Below are 23,208 nucleotides of genomic sequence, written 5' to 3'. Positions count from 1 at the left end.
TATACATAGCTTTGGCAAGGGGAAAGATTCAAACACTGTAATGCAGTGCCTGTTCAAATCAGATGAAATGTATTTTCATGTTCTTTTTCTTCCTATCAGATTGAATTTGTAACCTCAAATTAAGAAAATTCAGAACTCAGTGTGAAAATGACAAGACTATGTTTCTTTCAACTAATAAAACTGTGTTTTTTAAGATTCTAGATCATCTGATACACAGATGATGTAAATAGCACATCCCCCATACTCTTTCAATGTTGCTGCTTGCCAGATGGCTGCTACTGAAAATTTCTACATTTAGACAAATCCTGCTGAGTGATTCTCTGTATTATAATGTGGTTTTCATTATGTAGACAGTCTTATTACCACTTACTTTCATAGAATGGGAGGTAAAGAATTGGGAATAAATATGCCAAAAATTGCCTAAAAATCATGACCCATTGAATTTTAAAAATGAGCATTTACATTTTCAAAACCCCATGTTTGTTTGTCTCATTATACTGTACAATATAATTAGTAATGTTATTTTGAAAAGGTTTATGCAGTAATTAGCCAACTGCTGAAAGGTTTGAAGTTCCTAGGATTATAGACATATGAATTCAAAGAAAGAAAATAGAGTCTATAAAAGTATTGCTGGGCTCTAAGAACTTTGATAAAATACGATCAGATGAGAATGTGAGCAACTGGAACCCTTCTTGAACATGAGTCACTATAGACTTGAAATTCACATAACACCAGTTCTTATTGGACCCCATTCAAGGTAATTTAGTTACTGAAATAATAAGAGAACCTCATTATATGTGGATTATATGTCCAAGGTGTTCCTATTGCAAGGACTCCAAGGGCAGCATTTTAGAAAATTCTGGGATATTAGGTACTATTAAAAGGAAGAATTTGTTGCCAAGTAACTAATAACCTCATTGCAAAATTCAGTGACCTTTTCTGAATTTCCATCTGACTTGACATTTTTATCACATAAGTACACTGTTGACTGCTCCCTTTTTGAAAGTTTCCTTCCTTGGATTTCATTGTTCCCCTTCCCATTCTTATCCACCTCAGTTTGGTTTTCTTTGTTCTCCCAACTGTGGTTGTCTCCCAAAGCCTTATTCTCATCTATCAGAAAATATTACAAGTATGTAGCAGAAAGAGTATTTTAAAAGATCTTTGTTCTAGTTCTGCCTTTACTACCAGTTTTATAGTGAGCTTAACTTCTTTTGATGTTGATTTTCTCATAATATTAGAGTAGAAAATTGAGTTAATTTCTGAAGTCCTTTCTGAACATAGTGTTCTGGGTTTCTCTGGATAAATGACTCATACATCCTGAAATCACCTCTACCTATTTTGTATTTTTAACTGCATTTAATGCAATGTGTGCAAAACTAGACTTCTTTTTCTCCCAAATCATCCCCCCTTGACACCTGTTCATTTCTCTCAGTGATTTCTTTAGTCTCTCATGCTAGAATCCTTGGAATCATCTGTGACTATTTACTTTCCTTTATCTTTAATATGTAATTCTATTCTTTCAGACTCCCTGTCATTTTTTTTTTTTTTTTTGGTTTCCTTTGGGGTGAATTGGGGATTCACCTCTTCTCATATTTTATAGTCACAGCTTAGACCAGGTGTAGTCCTCTTGTCACCTGCTGTCCTAATAAGCAAGTGGTTTCCTGAGGTGCAAAAGAAGGGCAAAATGTATTAGTCTTCCAGTGCTGCTGTAGCAAAATACCACAGTTGGCTTAAACAATAGGCATTTATTTTCTCATGGTTCTGTAGGCTAGAAGTCAGTGATCAAGATGCCAGCTGATTTGGTTTCTGGTGAGGGCTCTCCTGGCTTGCAGATGGCCACCTTCTCTTTGTGTGCTCACATGGCCTTTCTATGATGTGTGTGAGAGTAAGATGAGCAGGCATTCTGATTTTTAGTAAAACAAAAATTTATTATTTGTATACTGAAATTAATTTTACTGATCAGCACCCCACCTTTATGACCTGATTGAGCCTTAAGTATTCCCTAGAGGTACTGTCTTCAAATCCAACCATACTGGCAGCTAGGGCTTCAACATGAATTTTAGGGACACAAACATTCAGTCTGTAACAGGAGGCTAGCTGGCATTCAAATGCAAATGCAGAATTGGAAACTGAGGAGAACATTGAGATGATGCATCCAATCCAAAGAATTTATACAAGAGAGACAATAACTGGAATGAGGCTGCAAGTGGAGTTTAGAAGATGGCTAAGAGTTAGGTCCTGGAGAACTTTCCTGGTACTTCAATAGAAAAGTATGACTGTGCCTTTCACATGGAGGGAGTGAGTAAGGATGCTTGCCAAGCTAATTTGGACATATACATGAATTCCTCATCTACTCTCCTTCTAATTCACCCTGTTACATCCAGCCAGGCTTATCTCCCTAAAACAGCATTATTTCATCTCATTATATCATTCAATAACTTAAAATTTGGGCAATACTGGAAGAGGAAGATGGTGACCACCTTAGTGGCTGCTGGGGAGCCGGGCCGGCACCATCCTGGGGGCCTGAGGCCATTGCCTCTGACTGGGAAAACAGGGAAGTTTCCACAGGGACCACTGTCATGGCCATGCAATTTGCTGAGGGCGTGGTTCTAGGAACCGACTCCAGATCAACCACTGGGTTGTACATCACCAATCGAGTGACTGACAAGCTGACCCCTATTTGTGACTGTGTTTTCTGACCCCTATTCATGACTGTATTTTCTGCTGCCACTCAGGCTCAGCAGCTGATATACACAGGCAGTAGCTGATGGAGTCACTTATCAGCTTGGTTTCCACAGCATTGAGCTGAATGAGCCTCTGCTGGTATACACGGCAGCCAGCCTCTTTAAGGAAATGTGTTACTGATACCAAGAAGACCTGATGGCAGAAATCATCACTGCTGGCTGGAACCCCCAAGAAGGGGGGCAGGTGTACTCAGTGCCTATGGGGAGTATGATAGTACAACAGTCCTTTGCCACTGGGGGCTCCAGGAGCTCCTATTTCTTTGGCTGCGTCAATGCTACCTACTGGGAAGGCATGACCAAGGAAGAATGCCTGCAGTTCACTGCCAGTGCTTTCACTTTGGACATGGAGCAGGATGGTTCCACTGGAGGGGTTATCCACCTGGCGGCCATTGAGGAATCAGGGGTAGAGTGGCAGGTACTTCTTCGAGACCAGAGTCCCAAATTCACCAATGCCACTTTACCACCTCTCTGAATCCTGAGATTCTAAGATACAATAAGAGACACCCCATACTGCTTCAAAATTCAATAAACAGTTTGTCAGTGAGAAAAAAAAAGGAACTTAAAATTCATTCTGTCAGTGAGAAAAAAAAGAACTTAAAATTCATTCAAGATGATACTGATTCCAGGCCTTCTGTTGGGTGTTATGAAGGGCAAAAAGGTGAATCAGATCATGGTGTGTGCTTTCAAGGGGCACATAGTCTAATAAAAATATATAAAAGTATCCAAGATAGAAAGTCACACTCCATAAAAAAGGTGCGGTTCAGGTCAGTCACTCAGTCATGTCCGACTCTTTGTGACCCCATGGATTGCAGCACGCCAGGCCTCTCTGTCCAGCACCAACTCCCAGAGTTTACTCAAACTCATGTCCATTGAGTCGGTGATGCCATCCCACCATCTCATCCTTTGTCGTCCCCTTCTCTTCCCACCTTCAAACCTTCCCAGCATCAGGGTCTTTTCAAATGAGTCAGTTCTTAGCATCAGGTGGCCAAAGTATTGGAGTTTCAGCTTCAACATCAGTCCTTCCAATGAACACTCAGGACTCATTTCCTTTAGGATGGACTTGTTGGATCTCCTTGCTGTCCAAGGGACTCTCAAGAGTCTTCTCCAACACCACAGTTCAAAAACATCAATTCTTCAGCTTTCTATATAATCCAACTCTCACATCCATACATGACTACTGGAAAAACCATAACTAGACAGACCTTTGTTGGCAAAGTAATGTCTCAGCTCTTTAATATGCTGTCTAGATTGGTCATAACTTTTCTTCCAAGGAGCAAGCGTCTTTTATTTTCATGGTTGCAGTCACCATCTGCAGTGATTTGGGAGCCCCCCAAAATAAAGTCTGTCACTGTCTCCACTGTTTCCCCATCTATTTGCTATGAAGTGATGGGACCAGATGCCACGATCTTAGTTTTCTGAATTTTGAGCTTTAAGCCAACTTTTTCACTCTCCTTTTTCTCTTTCATCAAGAGGCTCTTTAGTTCTTCTTCACTTTCTGCCATATGAGTGGTGTCATCTGTGTATCTGATGTTATTGATATTTCTCTCGGCAATCTTGATTCCAGCTTGTGCTTCATCCAGCCTAGCGTTTCTCATGATTTACTCTGGCATATAAGTTAAATAAGCAGGGTGACAATATACAGCCTTGATGTACTCCTTTCCCGATTTGGAACCAGTCTGCTATTTCATGTTCAGTTCTACATACAGATTTCTCAAGAGGCAGGGCAGGTGGCTCGTAGTCCCATCTCTTTTCAGAATTTTCCACAGTTTATCGTGATCCACACAGTCAAAGAGTTTGGCATAGTCAATAAAGCAGAAGTAAATGTTTTTCTGGAATTCTCTTGCTTTTTCAGTGATCCAACGGATGTTGGCAGTTTGATCTCTGGTTCCTCCGCCTTTTTTAAATCCAGCTTGAACATCTGGAAGTTGACAGTTCACATGTTGTTGAAGCCTGGCTTGGAGAATTTTGACCATTACTTTACTAGCATGTGAGATGAGTGCAATTGTGCAGTAGTTTGAGCATTCTTTGACATTGCCTTTCTTTGGGATTGGAATGAAAACTGACCTTTTCCAGTCCTGTGGTCACTGCTGAGTTTTTCAAATGTGCTGGCATATTGGGTGCAGCACTTTCACAGCAACATCTTTTAGGATTTGAAATAGCTCAACTGGAATTCCATCACCTCCACTAGCTTTGTTCATAGTTATGCTTCCTAAGGCCCACTTGACTTCACATTCCAGGATGTCTGGCTCTAGGTGAGTGATCACACCATCATGATTATCTGATTTGTGAAGATCTTTTTTGTACAGTTCTTCTGTGTATTCTTGCCACCTCTTCTTAATATGTTCTGCTTCTGTTAGGTCCATACCATTTCTGTCCTTTATCGAGCCCATCTTTGTATGAAATGTTCCCTTGGTATCTCTGATTTCCTTGAAGAGATCTCTAGTCTTTCCCATTCTATTGTTTTCCTCTATTTCTTTACACAGATTGCTGTGGAAGGCTTTCTTATATCTCCTTGCTCTTCTTTGGAACTCTGCATTCAAATGGGTATATATTTCCTTTTCTCCTTTGTTTTTCCCTTCTCTTCTTTTTACAGTGATTTGTAAGGCCTCCTCAAAGAGCCATTTTGCTTTTTCGCATTTTTTTTTCTTGTGGATGGGCTTGATCCCTGTCTCCTATACAGTGTCACGAACCTCCGTCCATAGTTCATCAGGCACTCTGTCTGTCAGATCTAGTCCCTTAAGTATTATTTCCCACTTACACTGTATAATCGTAAGGGATTTATTTAGGTCATAGCTTAATGGTCTAGTGATTTTCCCGACTTTATTCAGTTTAAGTCTGAATTTGGCAATAACAAGTTCACGATCTAAGCCACAGTCAGCTCCTGGTCTTGTTTTTGTGGACTGTATAGAGCTTCTCCATCTTTGTCTACAAAGAATATAATCAATCTCATTTTGGTGTTGACCATCTGGTGATGTCCACATGTAAAGTTTTCTCTTGTGGTTTTGGAAGAGGGTATTTGCTATGACCAGTGTGTTCTCTTGGCCAAACTCTTATCAGCCTTAGCCCTGCTTCATTCTGTACTCCAAGGCCAAATTTGCCTGTTACTCCAGGTGTCTCTTAACTTCCTACGTTTGCATTCCAGTCCCTTATAATGAAAATGACATCATTTTGGGGTGTTGATTCTAAAAGGTCTTGTAGGTCTTCATAGAATCGTTTAGCTTCTTCAGCATTACTGGTCGGGTCATAGACTTGGATTACTGTGATACTTAATGGTTTGCCTTGGAAACGAACAGAGATCATTCTGTCATTTTTGAGATTGCATCCGAGTACTGCATTTTGGACTCTTCTGTTGACTATGATGGCTACTCCATTTCTCCTAAGGGATTCTTGCCCACAGTAGTAGATATAATGGTCATCTGAGTCAAATTCTCCCATTCCAGTCCATTTTAGTTCACCGATTCCTAAAATGTCAACGTTCACTCTTGGCCAGTAGTAGATACAATGGTCATCTGAGTCAAATTCTCCCATTCCAGTCCATTTTAGTTTGCCGATTCCTAAAATGTCAACGTTCATTCTTGCCATTTCCTGTTTGACCAGTTCCAATTTGCCTTGATCCATGGACCTAATATTCCAGGTTCCTATGCAGTATTGCTCTTTACAGCATCAGACCTTGCTTCTATCACCAGTCATATTCACAACTGGGTGTTGTTTTTGCTTTGGCTCTATCTCTTCATTGTTTCTGGGATTATTTCTCCACTGATCTCCAGTAGCATATTAGGCACCTACCGACCTGGGGAGTTCATCTTTCAGTGTCCTATCTTTTTGCCTTTTCATACTGTTCATGGGGTTCTTAAGGCAAAATTACTGAAGTGGTTTGCCTTTCCCTTCTCCAGTGGACTGCATTTTGTCAGAAATCCCCACCATGACCTGTCTGTCTTGGGTGGCCCTACACAGCAATGCTCATAGTTTCACTGAGTTAGACAAGGCTGTGGTCCATGTGCTTAGATTTGTTAGTTTTCTGTGATTGTGGTTTTCATTCTGTCTTCCCTCTAATGGAGAAGGATAAGAGGCTTCTGGAAGCTTCATGATGGGAGAGACTAACTGAGGGGAAAATTGGATCTTGTTCTGATGGGCAGGGCCATGTTCAATAAATCTTTAATCCAATTTTCTATTGATGAGTAGTGTTATGTTCCCTCCCTATTATTTGACCTGAGGCCAAACTATGGTGGAGGTAATGAAGTTAATGGCGACCTCCTTCTAAAGGTCCCATTCAGACACTGCTACACTCAGTGCCCCTACCACTGCAGCAGGCCACCGCCCACCCACACCTCTGCCAGAGAGTCCTGGACACTCACAGGCAAGTCTGGGTCAGTCTCTTGTGGGGTCACTGCTCCTTGCTCCTAGGTCCTGGTGCATACAAGGTTCTATTTGTGCCCTCCAAGAGTCTGTTTCCCCAGTCCTGTGTAAGTTCTGGCGGCTCTATGATTGGGTTAATGGCGACTTCTTCCTAGAGTGCTTATGCCATACCCAGGTCTACTGCACCCAGAGCCCCTGTTGCTGCAGCAGTCCACTGCTGACCCGTACCTCCTCAGTAGACACTCAACACATTTCTGTCTCAGTCTCTTTGGGGTCTCTGGGTCCCAATTTTGCCCCTCCTTCTGTCTTACTGTGGCTTCTCTGCCCTTGGATGTGGGATGTCTCCTCACAGTAAAGGGTTATGTTACCAAATAACCTTTTCCTTTATTTATTATTTTATCAGTCTTGAGAAATAAAGTTTCACTTTGAACTTTTAATATTACAGCAGATGGGCTGGTCTTTTACGAAGAAGATTCAACAGAACTTTAAAGCGTTTGAAGAAACACAGAAAGAAACCAAAGAGGGATACTGAAATGTTGGAAACAGCAGTGGATGAGGAAGGATATGGTGATGAAAAGGACCAGGAGACTACAGGTAATGACAAGGATTTAAAGTTGAAGTATTTGATATTTGATTGTTATCCTCATCTTGGTTCAGTTGATGCTTATTTTTTTGTCCTGCAAATGTTTGGACCACAGGAGTATCAGCTTCTGAAATAATATCATTATTACCATTTGGATGGAAAGAAGGTGGACAAGAAATGTGCTAGGTTGTTTGGGTACCATACTATTTGGTATATGTAGTTCAGCCCTTCAGGGAAACAAAGAAATAGAATCTGCCTGCCCTAATTCTGAAGCTCCATAATAGACACCCTTGCTAAGTATAATAGTGCCATGGTCCTCCATGTTGTGTTGACTACATGACATATCCAGTCGTCAGATCAGTCGCTCAGTTGTGTCCGACTCTTTGCGACCCCATGAATCACAGCACGCCAGGCCTCCCTGTCCATCACCAACTCCTGGAGTTCACCGAGACTCATGTCCATCGAGTCAGTGATGTCATCCAGCCATCTCATCCTCTGTCGTCCCCTTCTCCTCCTGCCCCCAATCCCTCCCAGCATCAGAGTCTTTTCCAGTGAGTCAACTCTTCCAGTCCTAGATCCTAGCTAATCCTAGTTTCAGCTTCCTGCTCCCCAAAGGTACACAATGTAGTATTAGAAAAGGTTCAGAGAGGGGATCTCAGAATGAAACACCAGGGACTCCCTGGGCCTCACTTCACTTGTGTAGGCTTACAGATCCCTGAGCCTTGGCCTGGATTCCCTCATCCCAAATTAATTGTGAGGGACCAAGTGAGAATAAAATGATTTGTGGGAAAAGGAGTGTCCTTCAAGGAGTAGAGGACTGGATTGCGAGTCAGGAGACTCAGGACATTAACTAGTGTTTCCAATGGCAAGTAACCTTTCAGGTCCTTGATTAGCTGAGATACTGTGTGTGTATGTGTGTGTGTGTGTAGCTGCAGCAATATAACATATGTGAAAATGCTTTGAAAATTGCAGCACATTACTCAAATGTAAGGTGTTAATTTCTAGCCTCACTTATGGGTAAGGGCAAGAGTGGAATACTAGACCATTAAACTGAGTGTCAGGAGATTCGGGCTTTAGTCCTAGTTTTCCTGTTATTTACAATGGGAGCTTGGGTAAGTCCCTTAACCTTTGCTCAGTTGATTAAACTGCAAAATAGAGATTTGGACTATATGAATAAGAAAAGTGACTTATATCAGAAAAAACAAAATAAAATCCTTATACAAGGTATTATATATGTGTATGTAATTGATATATTATTTATATAAGGTAATACATAAGTATATATGATAATAGTAATACATGTATATTATTACACATACCTATATATTACCATGTATAACTTTAATGCAGTACACACATGCATATATATATGCACATACATATGAAATTATAAGTAGACTAACAAAACTTGATTTCTATGGGCAGTTCTTCAGGGCATGAGATTTACCTTTGTTATTCAGAAATTGTCATTGTAATGATATTTGTAGTAGTATATCAATATTTTGTCTGTATGCCTCACTGTAATAAGATGATACATTGGCAAACTGAAAATAAACTAATTGTAGCATTCAGTATATAGTTTGAGAACTTTGTTGCAGTCAGTTCCTTGTATAACAAAGTATGATGTACGTATACTAGTTCTGAAGTTGTTTTAACTCTGCTTTACTTTTTCTCCTGTAGCATTATTTTCCCAGTGAGAAGAACGCGTACCTTTCAGAGAAGAGGAGACTGTCCCAGTCATCTAAATCTGCTGGAACGTTTTAGAAGGATAAAAACTTCTGTTGTGCTTATTTTCAAATATAAAATAAAGTTGTAGTTTAGTTTTGTGCATCAAACCATAATCCAAATTCTTATTAAAAGTAGCTTCTATAGAATTAAAAAAAACATATGAAAAGTACTGCTTGCATTTCAGGTCCTGGACAGTGATGGATTTTTGCAACTTGGGTTATGTTATCAACATATATACTTCTGTTGGTGTTAAATAAGGCAGAGATATCATGCTGTTATTCACCTTCAAGCAAAGTGATGAAAAAAAAAAGTGATCAAATTTCACTCTATATGACACTTTGTTTTGAGGAAAAGAGGTAAAAGTATTTTATATTAGTGTTCTTTGTAGTTTATAATTTATAACATTTTTTCCACCCTGAAAGTAAGACACACTCATTACAGAGAACTTGGTAAAAAGGTTATGTAGAAGAAAGAAGGAAAAATCAACCATAATCCACCACCCAGAGCTGAACACTGTTACTATATATTTTTTTTTTTTACTTTTTAAAGAAACAGTTACATCCTGTGACATATGTAAAATTGACTTTTTAAGAAACTGATGCTTTTTTATGATTTACTTTCCTCTTTGAAATGTCTAGGGCTCAAGTTTACCTGGGCTTGTTGCTCATTCATTCAACAAACATTGCTTTAGGCCCTGCTAGGGTATGTACTTGGGACATAGTCATGAGCAAGATAGACTTAACCTTTCCTTCGTGGAGCTCACCATCCAGCTGGGGAGGAAGCCACATAAAGTAATGACAGGGCTGTGGTAACAGGAGTACCAAGTTCTATGGGAGTAGATGGCAGGGGAACTAGCCCAGACTTTAGAAAGAGATATAAAATGAAAGATAAGAGGGCTGAACAGGGTTTGCCATGCAGTCACTGTAGTGGCAGGAATGTTTCAGATATGAAGGCCAAATTTCATGGACAATTTGAAGCACTGCAAACAGTTTAGGGTGGCAGCAACTTTGACTTAGATATTAAATCAGAAGAACTTATAACCCACATTAAAGGGTTGGGTTTTATCCTGTGGACAGAAGGAAACAATGATGGATTTCAAGCAAAAGAATGGTATGGTTAGATCTAATCCTTAGAAGTCAGTCTGACTATTGTGTGGATAATTGGGAGTGAACAATATTGGGGTCAAGGGAACCAGTTATGAGGCTGTTGTATTAATGTGGATGAGAAAGTGTGTCCTGGGCTGGGGTGGTGGCACTTGTGGATAGAGGTAGATTTGAGAGCTGTTAAGTGTGTAGCATCAATAGGACTTGGTGATTAATGTATGTGCGGCAAGAGTTAGCATGCTGAAAGGAGAGTATGAATTTCAGGTTTCTCAATGATGGGCCAACTGGAAAGATAGTGGTGCTGAGCTGGACCAATGAGAAGGGCAGGTTTGGCAGGGGAAGATGGGTCATTTTGAATGAGCTCTTATTTAAACATTTATTTATTTTAATTGGAGGCTAATTTACAATATTGTGGTGGTTTTTGCCATACATTGACATGAATCAGCCACGGGTGTGTCTGTGGGCCATCCAAGTAGATATGACTAGGTTCTGGAGCGCAGGAGAAAGATCTGGCTGCATATAAAAGTTGAGAGTCATCAATATATAGATGATAATTGAAATCACAATGAATGATTGATTCTAAATAGAAGGAATAAGGGGGGAAAAGGGGACTGGAATAGAATCCAGAGGAACACTGCAAGCATCCCAAGCATTTTTAAAAAATTAGTTATTTTAATTGGAGGATAATTACATTACAATATTGTGACAGTTTTTGCCATACTTCAACATAAATCGGCCATAGGTATACTTGTGTCCCCCCCATCCTGAACCCCTCTCCCACTTTTCTCCCCACCCTATCCCTCTGGCTTGTCTCAGAGCACCGGCTTTGGGTGCCCTGCTTCATGCATTGAACTGGCACTGGTCATCTGTTTTATATATGGTAATGTATATGTTTCAATGCTATACTCTCAAATTTATCCCACCCTCGCCTTTTCCCACTGAGTCCAAAAGTCTCTTCTTTATATCTGTGTCTCCTTTGCTGCCCCGCATGTAGGATCATCATTACTACCTTACTAAATTCCATATATATATATGTGTGTGTATGTGTGTGTGTGTTGATACACAGTATTTGTGAAGAAGAAAATAGCAACCTACTCTAATATTCATGTCTCGAAAATTCCATGGACAGAAGATCTTGGTGAGCTACAGTCCATGGGATCACAGAGTCGGACACGACTGAAGTGACTTAGCACACATGTATACAGTATTTGTCTTTCTCTTTCTGACTGACTGCACTCTGTATAATAGGCTCTAAGTTCATCCGCCTCATTAGAACTGACTCAAATGTGTTCTATTTATAGCTGAGTAATATTCCATTGTGTATATGTACTACAACTTCCTTATCTGTTCATCTGCCAATGGACATCTAGGTTGCCTCCACGTCCTAGCTGTTGTAAATAGTGCTGCAGTGAACATTGGAGTACATGTGTCTCTTTCAATTCTGGTTTCCTTGGGATTTATAGGATGGTCAGAAGTAGTGTGGCTATCAGTGGAAACTGAAGAGTAGGAGGATAGGTAGGAGAGAACAATATAATGAAATTCAGCAGGATGGCATGTTTCAAGGAAGAAGTACTCAAGAGTATCAAAGTTCAGATTCATTTCCACTGGATTTGATAACATGGAAGTCATTGGTGACTTTGGCAATAGCGGTTTCAGGGAAGAGGTAGGAGCAGAAACTAGATGACTTTGAGTTGCAGAGTAACTGGAAAGTGAGAAAGTGAAAGAGTATAGACTATTTGTTGAAAAACTTTCTGAAAGGAATCAGAAACAACAGTGCAGTGATCAATTGGTAACAGAATGGGGTAGAATAATTTTTTTCAAGGTAGAAGAGTAGATGGAACATTGAGTATAAAGGCTGGGGATGTAGGGACATTTCCGTCTGCCCTCCTGATCCGTGGGGACCGTGCCCTGCTCTGTTTTCTCCTTAGCATCTATCATCTGTTAATATATTATGTAATTTAATAATTTTTGTGCTTATTGTCTTCCTGTGCCAGAATATAAGTTCTTTGAGGGGAGGGATTTTTATGTGTTTTGTTCAGTGATATTTCCCAAGTGCCTCAAACAGTGTCTGGCACATAGTAAGTGCTCAACAAATAAAATACCTATTGAATGATTAGATTAGGAAAAAAGATGTTTTGCTATGATGATCAGATACTTTCAAGTGAACTGAACTCTTAGGGAAGAAAAACAGTTCAGTAAAACAAATGGTTGCTTTTAAAGCTGTTGCCCAAGAATCTAATACTGCTTCTCTAAATTTTAAGAAGTGCATTCAGGGAAAACTAAATGAAAAAGAACAACCAAAAATTTCTCTTGGTAGAAATAAGTAAGACAACTCCATAAGGAAACAAATACTTTAGAATACAAAATTGAGATTTTAGCAAAAGCTGCTGCAGTCTATGCAGAATATAAGCATAGTCTGAAACAAATACTACCCTGAAAGCAAAAGAGAGGAACATCTGCAACTCTTCTCTGTTTAACAGATTAGAAGCTGAGTTGCAGGGTCTACTGACAGAGATTACCACGAAGTGGGTAACATGAGAGGAAAGAATGTGAACATAAGTGGCAGCCAAATAAATACTGGACCCAAGATGAAAAGCTGAAACAATTGAAGGTTGCTGTTATCAAAGATTAAAAGCCAAAGGGACCCTCACAGGAGTGGGAAGGAAATAAGGTTGTTCAGAGTGCTGGCTCCCAACAACAGTGCCAACAACAACAGTAGTAGTCAGCAGTACTAAAGTCTGGTCTGACACAGATGATCAAGCCCAACGAGACAGATGAGTAGATCATACATATGTCACTAGCATTCAAACCTTAACAGTCACAGAGTCATTTCCCTTAAGTTATTACCATATCTATTCCAAATGGAAAGATACTAGTGAAGTGATAAGTACTATGATGCAAAGCCTGAACTTAAACTGATCATGGTGACTGCTCTAAAATTAGAAGTGATAGATATTCTCCCAAACTCCATGGGCGTTGAGACTTTAAATTATAAATCACCACTCAAAAGATCTCATATCTGGATCATTGGCCAACCAGATGTTGGTAAAAGAATCTGGATAGAGGGACTTCCCTGGTGGTTCAGTGGTTAAGACTCCATACTGCCAGTGCCACGGGGCACAGGTTCGATCCCTGGTCAGGGAACTATGATCCTGCATGCTGTGTAGCGCAACTATTTGGAAAAAAAAAAAAAAAAGAATCTGGATAGATGTAAAGTTAGGTCACTTGGAAAATGAGGACAAAATCTTTCTTGAATGTCACTGTCACAGATAATTGGAGCTCTCCATAAAAGAAGGGCTTCTCTTTACTGTGATAAAGGCCTATTTTATTCGCTATGGCATTTTGTGACTATTTTTTTGTCTATTTATGGCCTAAGTGATTCACAACTTGCCCTTAGGAGGACTGCGAAACTGATATACCTACTATGGAATTGCTAGGCTGAATTTAGAGCCTTAGACCAAGCTGTAACATGTGGACCATCCAAGTTACTTGCTGCCTGCCCCAGACCTCAGAGACTTGCTAAGAAAACATAGCTGTGCATGGGTTATTGCTTTAGGGTAGAAGACAGAGCAAAGGGAGGTGATACTCAAATGGGAAGGTATCCAGGAATAGTAGGACTGGCTATAGAATGTGTGGGGCTTAGTGCAAAATGAAAATACAGGGCTCCATATTCAAAATTATTAAGAATTTTAAGATGGTGACAACAGGACATTAAACCAAGTACAGGGCTGTTCAAGGAGCTGGGCCTTACGTGATCGCACAGGTTGCATATCCATGCACACCTTGGGGAATAGTTGTGACATGGCAAACCAAGTTGTATATGGATTCCTCCACCACCTTCACACCTGTCTGCTAAAAAAGTGATAAGGAGGTTAATGGAACTCAACATCAAACAACTAAAAACCTGTTAAAGGCCCCCAGGCAGAGTCAGTATATGAAGGGAAGTGTGGGAGATGGCTAGGCCTACAGATGCCAGAGTGGTTAGGCCAAAGGCTTCTAGTTGCACTCTTTATTTTTCCTTCATTGCCCCCCAGATCTGACCCCAAATTCTTAGGTGACTCTTACAAACAGAACAGAGACCTCCAATCTTACACATTTTGTTTCAGAAAGTAGAATAACAGAAAAAGCTGTCCATCACTTTTATGAAGCTAGTGTGTTGTAGATAACACAGCCAGAAGAAGAGCGTGCAAGAAAAGAACATCAGAGGCCAATTTAACTTAAGGACATGGATACAAAAATCCCACAAGTGTGTGTGTGTGTGTATACTGAATCCAATAATGTATTAAGTAGGCTTTGTTCCAGAAGTGCAAGTATGTTTCAGTGCTGGAATGCAGAGGAATAGAATCACAACGGGCTGAAGGTTAAAAATGATACAATTTTCTGAAAACGTGAAGAAAACCAGTTGAGAAATATCAACACTCATTTATGATTTTAAAAAATCTTAGCAAGCTAGGAATAGCAGGGAGCTCCGCTAACCTTATAAAAGTAAACTAAACATATTTAATGGAGAGATTCTAGAAGCAGTCCCGTTGAGGTCAAGAAAAAGGCTATGAAGCCCTGTATCACAGCTGCTATTTAACATAATACTAGACGGTCTAGTCAAAGAATTATATAATAGAAACATGATTTGTAATGGCTAAAAGACAACAACTGTTATTTGCATACAAATATCATTTACATAGACAATCTGAGAAAATCTACAAATCGCTGGGACTAATGAGTGTTGGATCTAGCCCCTAGAGTCATTATCAGTCCTGGTATGTCTACAGATATCCAATATTTGTCAGCTTCTTACTGCTCTGGGCAAGTATGCCACTGCAGGTTGCCCAGGACTGAGGGATTTCCCTGGATGCAGAATTTTCCATGCTAAAAATGAAACAGTCACCCTAGTTCTGACTTGGATTTCTTTCTTCTCTCATAACCCCTGGATATTTCCTTTCAAGCTAGGCTATGTATTTAAATTTGTTTTATATTACAGTTTATCCAGCATTTCTAGATATTTTTAGCATAAGGTATGGATCTGCATCAGCTCATCTTTACTTTTGCCAGAATTTCCCTTATTAAACCTTTAAGAATAAGGAAACATTTAATGACACGAGCAAATGTTCATGTGTAGAGTGAAAAAAAGCAGACTATACAGCTCTGTTTTTATTGTAAAGATATGAAAATTTTTGAAAATTTTTGAAAATTTTTGAGATAGCAGAACTTCAGATAGAATTGACTTCAGTCTCTTTCAGAGGAGATGACTATGGATGAATGGAAAAGAAATCTTACAGGATGAGCAGCTGGAAAGGGGGAAGGATGGAGGATAGGAGAGAAAAATGGTGAAGATTGTGAGACATAACCAAGGGGGAATGATTTCATTACAGTGAGACAGTTTGTATTTTTAAACACTTACAACCTGTAGCTCTTTCTCTCACATTGTCTGACTACTTTTATCTTGGAGAAGGTGATCAACTGTTATTCATCAGAGACCTGGATCCAGATTACATTGTCTTAGTGAGCATGCAGCTAGGTCATTGGAGAAGGCAATGGCACCCCACTCCAGTACTCTTGCCTGGAAAATCCCATGGATGGAGGAGCCTGGAAGGCTTCAGTCCATGGGGTCGCTGAGGGTCGGACATGACTGAGTGACTTCACTTTGACTTTTCACTTTCATGCATTGGAGAAGGAAATGGCAACCCACTCCAGTGTTCTTGCCTGGAGAATCCCAGGGATGGGGGAGCCTGGTGGGCTGCCGTCTATGGGGTCGCACAGAGTCAGACACGACTGAAGTGACTCAGCAGCAGCAGCAGCAGCTAGGTCATTGGAGCAGGCATTTTAAACAATCACTTACTAAGGGAATTTTTAAAAAATCTGTGCATTAACCAGGGAAAGAATAAAATAAGTTAACTAAAATACATTTGAATGTTAATTAGTCCTAGAAAGACCCTGATGTGGTTCAAGTTTTTTTTTATGTTAATTAAACAATCCAGTATCTGTAAACCCAGGCTCAAAACAGAGCTTTGAAGAGTTGTTAAGAGGTTTCTTAGTCATGAAAATGATGGAGGTCTGTTCTTAGAATTTTTAGGTATAAGTGCATCAAAATAGGGAAATCCTGCCTGAGGAAGTATATTCCTTAAATAGTTATGTAAAATAGGTTTTGTAGGAAGGAGGAGGATGGGTGTAACTATTGATATAAAGAAGGAACACTAGGAAGATCTTTGTGATGATGGAGTAGTTCCATATCCAGATTGCAGTAATGGTAACAGTGAACCTACACATGTGATAAAATGGCATTGCACACTACCAATGTCAATTTCCTAGGTTTGCTGTTAATTGAAGTATATTTGATTTATATATTATTTTAGTTTCAGATAATTGTACTGTAGCTATGTGAGATGTAACCAGTGGAGGAAACTGGGTGAAGGATTTGTGGGACCCGCTTTGTTCTCTTTGCAACTTCCAAGGAATTCAGAATTATTTCAAAATAAAAGGTTTTTTTAAAATTTATTTATTTTAATTAGAGGCTAATTACTTTACAATATTGTATTGGTTTTGCCATACATCAACATGAATCTTCCACGGGTGTACACAACAAGAACAGCAAAAAATAGGTCATGTAGACTAGCATCTCCCAGGAAAAGCCAACATGACCCCCAAATACATGCCTGTTTTGTCTTAGTTGGGTACCAAGGCTGGCAGAAGAGGTTTGGGCTGACTGGCACTTGTGTGCCTTGCCAAATTATGCCTTAGATGACAGAAAGATAAATACGGACTTAAGAGCCTTATTCATTTTCACTTTTATATAGGCCACAGTGTCTTGCTGCAGTTAGAGAAATGGCCTTCTAAAACATTATTCTACAACTGTTTTATTTAGACATATCAGTCAAATGACCAGTTTATTTACTGGAGGATGAAAAAAAAATCACCTAATGAATTGAATCAGGATGTCAAGTCCTTCACTTAATATAGACAGACATGAGATACACGTTCGTGATAAAATAGCTCACAGAACAGCTTTTAGGCAATTTGACTTATAATTTTTTAAAGTAGAGAATCATACTTGAAATGGGCATTAAAGTAATTAGTATACTAGGTAATTTAAAGTAATTAGTGTATTAGTATAATTAGTATATTAGGACATTGACCTTAACTGTTAAAGCTAAGTTTAAATACAATAACATCAAGAACTAGAAAAGACCAAAAATTATCTCATCCAATTACCTCATTTTATATATAGCAGAAGTTTATATCTGAGTAAAAGCTATAGCTGAGTAAAAGCTAAGATTCTGATATATCTAGGCATTCATTTTCACAGGTTTGTCACCTAGGGTATGGGGCCTAGTTTGGTTTGTGTCTAGCTCCTGGGGAACTTTGGCTTATGTTCGACTCTTGGAGGCAGAATTTTGGTGATGAGTGGGTGAACAAGAGTGCCTGTTTCTCTAACTGGCCCCACCATAGACTAGGCTGGAGTCTTAAGGAGAAAAGAGCATTTTTTATTTCACCTTAGAACATAGGATTAAAGTGCAATGAGGACTGAAGGGAAGCTGCAGGTTGAGAGCACTGGAAGACAGCATCCTGAGCATAGAAGTTTCTCAAGGACAAGAGCAGCAGTGGCAGTGACTTTTCTCTGGAAAAACTGGAGCAAATTTGTTTGTTCGCTCAGTATGTTTATTGGGGCTTCCCTGCTTGCTCAGTGGTAAAGAATCCACCTGCCAGTGCAGGAGACATAGAATTCGATCCCGGTTCCAGGAGGATCCTGCATGCCGCGGAGCAACTAACCCTGTGTGTCACAACTAGTGAGCCCTGTGCCCTAGAGCCTGTGCTCTGCAACAAGAGAAGCCATCGAGATGAGAAGCCTGCGCACCACAATTAGGAGAGTAGCCTGCCACTTGCTATAACTAGAGAAAAGCCTACGCAGCAACAAAGACCCAGCACATTTTTACATTTACATTTAAAGTCGCTCAGTCATGTCTGACTCTATGACCCCATGAACTATATATACAGTCCATGGAATTCTCCAGGCCAGAATACTGGAGTGGGTAGCCTTTTCCTTCTCCAGCAGCAGCAAAGACCCAGCACAGCCAAAAATAAATAAATAAAAATTTTAAAAGAAATTGCAAAAAAGTTAATATATATGTTTACTGAGTACCTACTATATTCCAGGCAATGTTCTGGGTGCTTAGACTACATCATGGGAGACAGTAAAGAACCTTGCCATCAAGAAGTTTACATTCTACTGAGAAGCGGGGTAAGACAGAGAAGAAACAATAGGCATAATAAGTAAATCATGTGATATGTTAGAATGTCATAAACACTGTGGAAAAACAGCAGAAGGAGAGTTCAGAGTGGCATCGAGGGGAGGCACAGGTTGTACTACTGAATAGTCAAGGTAGAAGATTTGTGGAAAGATTTGAAGGATGTAAAGGAGTCAGCTGAACTAATATCCAAGAGAAGTACATCCACCAGAGGAGACAGTCCGAGCAAAGGCCCCAGTGCAGGAATGTGCCTGGCTTGTTTGCAGAGGAGCTAAGAGGTCTGTGTGACTGATTCGGAGAGCAAGGGGAGGGGATAAGGCGAAGAGATGAGAGTAGTGGTCAGGGCCAGAAGACAGAAGGGGCCTGGTAGGCTGTGGTGAGGACTTGGGCGCTCATTCTGGGTGAGATGGGAGCTGGTGGGGGGTTTCAAGCAGAGCAGGGATGGGACCTGACTTGTGTTTTAATAGAATCACTTAGGTTATTGTGTTGATAATAGACTATAGAATGGCAAGAGGAGAAGCAGAGACACCAGTTATGAATCTGTTGCAGCAGTGTAGGTAGCTCAAACCAGTGTGGAAGCAAGGTGAGAAGTGGTGTTAAGAAGGTCTGATCCTGGGGGTACTAAGGAGTGTTGATAGGATTTCCTGACAGTTTGGATGTGAGGTGTAAGGGAAAGCTAGTAATGCAGGAAAAACTGGAAGGATGGAGTTACTGTCAATACTGATACAGGGAAGGCTGGCGGGGAAGCAAGTTACAGGGGATAAGAACCAACCATGGTGAATTTGAGACGATTATTAGATATTCAAGTGGAGATGCTGAATAGGATATATGAGTCAGGATATATTATGTATGAGTCAGGAATTCAGGGCTAGAAATAAAAACTTGAGAAGTGTATTTAAAGCCATAGATTGCCACTTACCTGGTGGCTCAGTGGTAAAGAATCCACCTACCAATGCAGGAGACAGGTTCAATCCCTGGTTCAGGAAGATCCCCTGGAGAAGGAAATGGCAACCCACTGTATTATTCTTGCCTGGAGAACTCCATTGACAGAGGAGCCTGGCAGGCTACAGTCCACGGTGTCACAGAGTCTGACACGACTTAGTGACTAAACAACAAACATTGGGTGAATAAGATGGTTAAAGAAAAGGACCAAAGACTAATCCCTGGGCCATGCCAAAATTGATACAGGGAAAAAGAGGACAACCAGGAAAGAAAGCTGGGAGTGTCAAGAGAAAACTGTGATCCATGTTCAAATTCTATTGATAGATCAGTAAAATTAGAGCTTAGACTTGAAGGCTTATCAATATGGAGGTCATTGTGGACCTTGATGAGATCCCTGTGATGAACTAAAAAGAGTGAAAGCCTACTTGGAATGAGTTTTAAAAGACTAAAAAGAATTAGAGACAGCAGATATAGGCAACTCTTTTGAGAGACTTGCTTCAGAGAACAAAGAAATCAAGCAGTAGTTGGCAGTTGGGGTGGGTGGGTGGATAGAGAGAGCAAGGGAAGTATCTTTTAAGGTAATGTATTTAACAATTGGAAAAAAGAGATCAGTTTTCCGTTTGAAGTTTATTGACTAATGCACAATTAATACAGATTGTGCTGAATTAAGACATAATGTGTCAAACAGATATAGAATTGACCTAAACACATGAGAAGATCAACCTCAGCAACCATTGGCAAATGCAAATCAAAACCAGAGTTGTAATAATATTGCTTCATAACTGTGAGCATGGCTGCAGTCAAAAAGAAAGAAAATAATAAATGTTGGTGAGGATTTGGAGAAATTGGAACATTTTTACCTTGCTAGTTTGACTGTTCTTCAACATGTTAAACATAGTAACACCATCAGTTCAGTTCAGTCGCTCAGTCATGTCCGACTCTTTGCGACCCCATGAATCGCAGCACACCAGGCCTCCCTGACCATCACAAACTCCCGGAGTTCACTCAGACTCACATCCATCGAGTCAGTAATTCCAGGTATATACTCAAAGAGTTATGGAAATGTTTGTTCTTGATCTTTAGAAGGAGTCTCCAGTCTTTCATCATTAATTATGATATTGTTGTTCAATTGCTAAGTCATGTCTGACTCTTTGCTACCCCATGGACTGCAGCACACCAGGCTTCCCTATCCTTCATTATTTCCCAGCTTGCTCAAACTCATGTCCATTAAGTCAGTGATGCCATCCAACCATCTCATCCTCTGCTGCCCCCTTCCCCTCTTGCCTTCAATCTTTCCCAGCATCAGGGTCTTTTCCAATGAGTTGGCTCTTCACATCAGGTGGACAAAGTATTGGAGCTTCAGCATCAGTTCTTCCAATGAATATTCAGGACTGATTTCCTTTAGGATTGACTGGTTTGATCTCCTTGCAGTCCAAGGGACATTCAAGAGTCTTCTCCAACACCACAGTTCAAAAGCATCAATTCTTCAGCACTCAGCTTTCTGAGTCCAACTCTCATGGTCCAACTCTCATATCCTTACATGACTGCTAGAAAAACCATAGCTTTGACTATACAGACCTTTGTCAGCAAAGGGCTGTCTCTGCCTTGCAATGTGCTGTGTAGACATTAGCTGTGTAGTTTTCCTCAATGCCTTTTATCAGGTTGAGGAAGATTCTTTTCATTCCTAGCTTGTTGTTATTGACAGGGTGTTAGATTTTGTCATATGCTTTCCCTGTGATTATTGAGATGATCATGTGCTTTCCCCCTTGCTTTTACTGATACATTGTGTTACCTTGATTGATTTTCATATGCTGAACCAACCTTTCATTCTTGAAATAAGTCCCACTTGATGATGGTATATAATCCTATTTATATGTTGCGGGGTTGGTAGTTTCTTTGAAGATTTTTGTGTCTATATTCATAATAGATATTGGCTTAGCTTCTTTGTCTATGTCTGATTTTGGTATCAATAATAATGGCCTCAGAATGAGTTGGAAAATTTCCCTGTTTTTATATTATTTGAAAGAGATTGTAAAGACCAGTGAGGCCGTCTGGACCTGGGCCTCTCTTCGGGAATACTTTTAAAATTACTGATAGAATCTCTACTTTTAAAAGGTCTATTTAAAGTTTTCCATTTCTTCTTGAGTTTAATTTTTTCCTCTCTTGAAATTTATTCCTTTCATCTAAGTTGTCTAAGTTTTTGGAATATAATTGTTCATAGTATTGTTTTTATTTCTCTAAGTTTGGTAGTGATGTTCTTTCATTTCTTAATCATTTGAATTCTCTCTTTATTGCTTGGTCAATATAGTTAAAAATGTTCCATTTTTGCTGACCTGTTCCAAGAACCAACTTATGATGTCACTAATCTCTATTCTTCAGCTCTATTTTGTTTATTTCTGCTCTAATCTGTATTATTTCCTTCCTTTTGACTGCTTTGGGTTTAGTTTTGGCTTCCTTTTTTGTTTCTTAAGGTGGAATATTAGGTTATTGTTTTGAAATCTTTTTTCTTTTAATATGGTTCTTCACAACTATACATTTCTCTCTAAACAGTGGGTTTTAGCTATATCCTGTGAATTTTTTATACTGTGTTTTACATTTTCATTCATCTCAAAGTATTTTATTATTTTGCTTGTGATTTCGTCTTTGATCATATGATTATTAAGAAATGTGCTGTTTTATTTCCACTCTTTATATAGTTCTGACTTTTGAACCATGTAAATATTTTATATATTCAAAAGGTAAAGTCAGAAGGGGTTTAAGAGAAGCAAACCTTAAGTTGAATACCTACAAAAACAAATGGTTTAGAGTGATAACATAATCACAGAGGAAAAAATTAATTCAAGCAAATTTGACTCTGAACAATCTCAGAAGGATATAGCCTAAGGATATAAAAATAAGGTGATCATATAGTTGTGGTTTGTTCCTAAACTTTTTGTTTTGCTACACTGATGTGTTCCTTCTTCCCCTAATACCACACTGTTTTATAGCTATATAATAGGTCTTGATATCTGGGTGGGTAGGTCCTCCAGCTTTGTTCTTTAAGGTTGCTTTGGCTATTCTTGGCCTTTTGCATTTCCATATGTTTTCACACCAACTTGTCAGTTTTCATCACAAACATGCTGCAGTTTTCATTGGAATTTCATTGACTCCATAAATCAATTCACATATTTAGACTCTAACCTATGGACATAGTATATTCCTACATTGACATACATAAGTTTTTTCTCAACAGTGTTTTCTAGTTTTCATTGTAAAGATCTTACATATCTTTTGTTAGATTTATTTCTAGGTATTTTATGACTTTTTGTTGGTAATGTAAAGTTAAAAAGCATCTATTTTCTACTGACTTGTCCTGATCTGTAAAAATTAAATTGCTTTTTGTATTTTGACCTTATACCAACATTATTAAACCCACTTATCAATTCACATTGTTTGTAGATTCTTTTGGATTTCTTATGTATGCAATCATGTCATCTGCAAATGATAGTTTTAATTTCTTCATTTCTCATCTT

General features: G+C 39.4%; 1 protein-coding gene and 1 pseudogene across 1 annotated transcript in view; both read left to right on the top strand.

Annotated features, from left to right (window-relative positions):
• The window catches only part of FMR1NB (FMR1 neighbor), a 48,438-nt gene extending 38,953 nt beyond the window's left edge, over positions 1–9,485 (top strand). Inside the window, exons 5-6 of the mRNA XM_005905899.2 lie at positions 7,546–7,694; positions 9,364–9,485. Coding sequence (XP_005905961.1) covers positions 7,546–7,694; positions 9,364–9,380 — 166 coding nt within the window. The 3' untranslated portion in view covers positions 9,381–9,485. The remainder of the gene's footprint in view (positions 1–7,545; positions 7,695–9,363) is intronic.
• LOC102287468 (proteasome subunit beta type-6 pseudogene) lies at positions 2,470–3,216 on the top strand (annotated as a pseudogene).
• Positions 9,486–23,208: the final 13,723 nt, after the last annotated feature.

This window comes from Bos mutus, chromosome X, assembly GCF_027580195.1.
Source record: "Bos mutus isolate GX-2022 chromosome X, NWIPB_WYAK_1.1, whole genome shotgun sequence".
In the NCBI taxonomy this organism is placed as follows: Eukaryota; Metazoa; Chordata; class Mammalia; order Artiodactyla; family Bovidae; genus Bos; species Bos mutus.
Note: the sequence above shows the minus strand (reverse complement) of the source record. Positions and strands in the feature narration are given on the sequence as shown.